At 43.0% G+C, this 5049-nt stretch overlaps 1 protein-coding gene across 1 annotated transcript; it reads right to left on the minus strand.

Moving 5' to 3' along the window:
* Positions 1 to 546: 546 nt before the first annotated feature.
* Positions 547 to 4429, minus strand: spp1 (secreted phosphoprotein 1). The gene is made up of 7 exons (XM_072658199.1): positions 4363 to 4429; positions 3454 to 3510; positions 3313 to 3369; positions 3080 to 3133; positions 2795 to 2866; positions 1521 to 1826; positions 547 to 1108 (listed from the first exon to the last, which is right to left on the minus strand). Exons 1-7 carry the CDS (start codon positions 4414 to 4416, stop codon positions 746 to 748), a joined length of 963 nt encoding a protein of 320 aa, XP_072514300.1. The 5' UTR covers positions 4417 to 4429; the 3' UTR covers positions 547 to 745.
* Positions 4430 to 5049: the final 620 nt, after the last annotated feature.

Here is a 5049-nt window from a genome sequence, read left to right on the forward strand (position 1 = left end):
TCCTCCGCATCCTCAAAAACAAACTACCTCAGCTACCTACTGCACCAAACTGGAGCTAATCCCACATCAGAAGTGAAAGCACTGGCTTTTTTTTACAAGTAAGATTTGAGAAAGCCACATTTGTGGAAGCGAGTGGGGGCAAGGCTAAAAACTAACCCACTTACAATCTCTTCAGCTTGCTAACAGCACATCTCGCTGAGAGGACAAGTGTCCATTTGCCTTTTCATTCTGAGGGGTAATATAACAGGGTTGTAATCTCTTAATATTTTTTGCCCCAACAAAGACACATATTTTATATTTATCAAATAACAACCCAAAATACTGAATAACTGCATGATTTGGCTCAGTACTGCTTTTGCACAGTACTGCTATTCTGAAGTTTTGCATAAAAAGAGTAATGAACAACACAACAATGGAAGTCCTTGTTGGGTTTTTATGAAAAAAAGAATTTATTCATAAAGGATAAATCACGATACATGGCAGAATAAAATACTTTACATAAACATATTGTAAATAAATGTGCAAAATGTTTTGTTGAGATGAAACTGCTTCTTAACAGGTAGCATCATGCAGCCACAGCCCGGGACCAGGCTTGTCTGAAGTGTATCATTGTGATCTGCTACTTATATTTACTCTCTCTCTCTTGTGGAGACAGTGAAGTGAGTCACTTATTAGCACCACCCTGGATAAGGTTGCATTCTTCACTGGGAACAGCAGTTTTGGGGTCTTGTGCTTGCTGGGACGTTTATTTGGCGATGATGACGTCAGGGATGTCGCTTGTGGCCTCCACAACCTGCTCAGCGGAGTCATCCTCCTGGCTCTCGGAGCTCTGAGAGGAGTCGCTCTCTCCGTCCGCAGCACCAGGGGTGGCGGTGGCCTCCTCGCTGCTTTGGCTGCTATCGGTCTCTGCCGTCTCCTCCTGGCTGGCACTAGCACTGGCGCTCTCGCCGGTGGCGTCACTGGCACTGGCACCTTCACTGTCCTGTTCAGATGCCTGCTTTGCACTGGGCTGCTCTTCCTCAGTACCACTGGAGGCCTCCAGACCCTGGCTCTCCTCCTCAGGGGTGCTGGTGTCCTCCTCCAGGACCTCATTGTGGACCTGCAGAGCCTGAAAACCCAATAAGAAACCCTTGGTGAGTGAGGTTCTGTTCTGCTACTGCAGAGGTCTTCACATTTTTACTATTAATTCAGTTTCCAGTCTAGGATTTTGAAAAAATGGTAGTTTTTCCACGACTGTGGAAATGGTACATGCAATTACATTTCGGTATTCAGTGGATTTTCTTGAATAATTAATACAAATTTAATCGAATTTCTGCCCTATTGTCCACCCTTACACCCTTGAAGTCTCCTTATAGTGCTCATTTAATCCATCCATGGCCCACACGTGCTTACATGATCCATCATTTGGATTGACAGTCCTTAAGGACTCTTGTTCATCTACAGGTGTGGCATATGGCCTTTGTGAGAGTGTGAAATACTCCGCCTCAATAATCATAGTGATCAAGATCAAGCTTGTTTACCTTGTAAACCTTCAGATGCTTCTCCACATCATTAGCTTCCTGGCCGTCGTAGTGGGGGGTCTTCTTGCCGATCGCATTCAGGCCCTCGATGTGCTCAGTTCCATAGGACTTGTAGGGAGAAGGTATTTTCTCAATGTCGTTGGCATCCACGTAGATGATGGTCTTCTTGTAGTCGTTGGGGTAGCCCATGTTGTCTCCACGGCCATTGTCAATAATAGGGCCCAAGGTGGGCTCCATGGTCATAGGTGGGGCAGTGGTGGCCTCAGTCTCTCCTGACTCAGCACTCTCACTGGAGTCATCGGTGTCCTGAACCAAAACAGTACAGAATAAGAGGTCCATTTCTAATCTTGCAGCTGAGCCCTTGTTTCAATATTGCCTTTTAAGTCTCATTACTGTTCTCTTTTCACGTTTTTGAACGTCATGATGAATAGACTGAGCCTTTTTTTTTTTAAAGCAGACCTTTCAGGTTACATTAACAGAAGAGTTGCTTACCTTTTTGTTAGCTAAGCTACTGAGAAACATGGTTCTTTGTTGTACGTTTGTTGTATATGTGATCATTTCTATTGATATGTCCAATTGGCCATATTCTTTTTGGCCCAGACTGGCTGTTGGGGAAAAGGTTTCCCAACAATATTTCTATATCTTATTTCATAATAGTCTACCCGAGCCTATATAAGAATTCCTTTGTTCACTTGGGCTCCTTAACAGGGCACTCTTACATCTGTAAATGTAAAAATTAAAATTGTGTAATGTGATTTAATAAAACTGATAGAATCTATTATACATTATATTATATTATACATTTGATTCAGTTACTAAGGTATAATTGTCATAAAGCAGCCATTTAAAGCAGTATGGCATCACGGTCATGTGACAGTGTAACCTTTATATGTCTATTTTTGTTGTTTTTCACTTTTTGCCATGGTTTGAATCTGCCTGTTGGTCTTTAACTTGTGTTTCATGATGAATGGACCAATAGAAATGCTCTAAAATGCGGTGGAATAAAGTCATTTTAGATTGACTTTCATTGAAAGTCAGGAAGGCTTTTTTCTTCTCCTGTAAAGTTGCTATTTTGGAGATACAAAGTTTGTATCTCCAAACAGTAACAGTCACATCAGATTAATTTTCACAGTCCTATAAACACAAATCCAACTAGTATCAAATTGGTACTCAGCATCGTCCAATTCCCTGAATTCCAACATCGGAAAAGTTGGATTGGTGCATCCCCAGTTATATCTGTATTATAACAGCATGTGTTGAGAAGCGTGACTCACGCTGCCTTCCTTGTCCGTGCTGTCAGCACTGTCTGCACTGTCGTCCTCCTTGTCTGATTCCGTGTTTGTGTTCTGGAAATGGAGGAAACAGTCACAAGACAGTAAGAGTCATTGGCACGGTCACCCACAGTGTGTCCAAAACAAGGCCTTATTTTTGGAGCCTGCTGGATTTTATTAGGAAGTGTGTGTGTGGGGGTGTATGCGTGTGTTTGTGTGTGTGTGTGTGCGTGCATGTGTATGCGTGAGTGGTGTCTCATGTGGTCAGAAGGATGAGTCGCCTTTTACCTCAGCTTCATCTGAGTCGTCCTCGTCTGATGCTGCAGCAGCTGCTTTCATGGCCTGAAACAAACAGCGTCCCACAATATGAGAAAGAGGAACACCCGCCAGATCTTTAGTGACAAGAGGCAATTATCACATACTCCACATGAAGACTTCCAGAGGCCATGTATGAATGTGAATGCTGTGAAGTTATGGTGAAATGTGTAGCCCTAAGAGTCTGGAACTAGGCCTAGGCCTACCTGAGCAGGCACTGCCTCCACTGGTGTTGCAGGGTCTTTCCGCAGGATTGGGGGTGGCTGTGTGAGAGATTGATGGCATGGCGTTAGATTTAAGGCATTGTTTCAAAATTCAACATCTTCTAATTGCAAATAAATCCTTACCGGTTTGGCAGCTGCCTGTTCCTCAGAGCTCTCGGAGCTGCTCGCTGAGCGCTTCACCTGCAAGAACAGTATAAACACACTGATCATGTTTACTGGATAAATACACTCTTATGAAGGGGTTCTTCATGGGTTCTTGGGGAAAGAAATGGTTATATAAAGAACCATACTTTTTCTCCCACTTTAGTCTTGCCAGTTAACCCATCTGTTCATAGCATGGTTTGGGACTCGAACTAAAGACTCCTGGACTATGGTGGCAGTGCAGCAGACTGCTGAGCTGGGTCCAAATCTTGAGTATTTTTTTAGAGACTTCCCAAAAGGGTTGCACTATTGTTACACACTCTTTTATTACTATGCAGAACCCTGTCTGCTAGTGTAGTACAAAAAATAAAGGTATAGTTGTGAGATGTGAGAGTGAGAAGAACATTTGGAGAAAGTTCATAGACTCTCAGCACAAAAGCTCTACACCAATTACAGATCTTCATAGAACCACACATCATCCATTTGAAACAAATCAGTGACACTTTATGAATCTTTGAACAGTGTAAAAATGAGTGAATTGGAGATAGCATCAATATGACAATGAGGGATTGAAGTGTGGGCCTATATATGGACCTAAGCTTAAAGTTCCCAACCCTGGTCCTGGAAACACTTGTCCTGCACATTCAAAAGTGTTGGCTGCACCTAACAATCTAATATTAATATACAGCCAATTAACAAGCCCTTCTTAAGGTGAAATGGGGGCGTTTGCAGGACAAAGATAGAAATTCAGGACTCGGGACTCTAGGGCCAGAGTTGGGAACCTGTAGTTTAAAGAGATTAGGCAGATTTACAATGTAGTTGTAACATTACTCTACCACACTCTAAACTACCATTGGTAAAACCTTCCCTCAGCATCCATTCAGCACTCACCGGACGGCAGTAGACTATAGCGAAGAGGAGCACAAAAACAACAACAGCCTTCATTTTCTTCAGGTGTGTTCTGGAAAAAAAAGAGATCATTCATGACACATAAATCTTACCTAATTGTTCAAAACAGCATAGCCTTTATAATGGTGACTTACTGAACACTGTATTCCCCTTTTACCCCACAGTGAATTATAAGCAGAGGTCCAGAGAACAGTCGAAAATGGCATTTCTGTCCATGGTTAATGTGAATGTGTTTATTGGGAGCATCGCCTTCAGTTAGCTCTCATAATGGTCTAACTATAAACAGGCTTAATGAGCTTGGACTGGGCCCTCTGGGTTTGTATGCTTTTCCACAGAGCAAACCCACTGCTGCGGAAGCATGCCCATATTGGGTCGGCCACTACGTTTTGGCAGACGATCCAGGGCTTCCCTGCTAAGTGCAACCAGCTTTCCCCATGAAACATCTCCCATGTTTTCCGTTTCAGCTACGATAACATCACATAAAGTATAAGCTGTGCTGGCAAGTGTTTAGCTGCACCTATAATGATCTCCTCCAGCGTATAATTCGCAGAGTTATATGTAGACAGCTGGTGGCCACGATCTCCAGAACTAGAAACCTTAAGTTATATTTTGAAAAAGGTCTCGGTTTCTCATTAGGGACTCTATTCTAGCGAGACGCAGGCTCAAATT

The sequence above is a fragment of the Salminus brasiliensis genome, chromosome 16 (assembly GCF_030463535.1).
Source record: "Salminus brasiliensis chromosome 16, fSalBra1.hap2, whole genome shotgun sequence".
NCBI lineage: Eukaryota > Metazoa > Chordata > Actinopteri > Characiformes > Bryconidae > Salminus > Salminus brasiliensis.

What these genes read in the sequence shown, in the direction of transcription:
- spp1 (XM_072658199.1), bottom strand. Translation starts at nt 4,416, where the DNA reads ATGAAGGCTGTTGTTGTTTTTGTGCTCCTCTTCGCTATAGTCTACTGC. An exon ending in CTATAGTCTACTGCCGTCCG is followed by an intron (nt 3,511 to 4,362) that starts GTGAGTGCTGAA and finishes CTGTTCTTGCAG; the next exon opens with GTGAAGCGCTCAGCGAGCAG. An exon ending in TGGAGGCAGTGCCTGCTCAG is followed by an intron (nt 3,134 to 3,312) that starts GTAGGCCTAGGC and finishes TGTTTGTTTCAG; the next exon opens with GCCATGAAAGCAGCTGCTGC.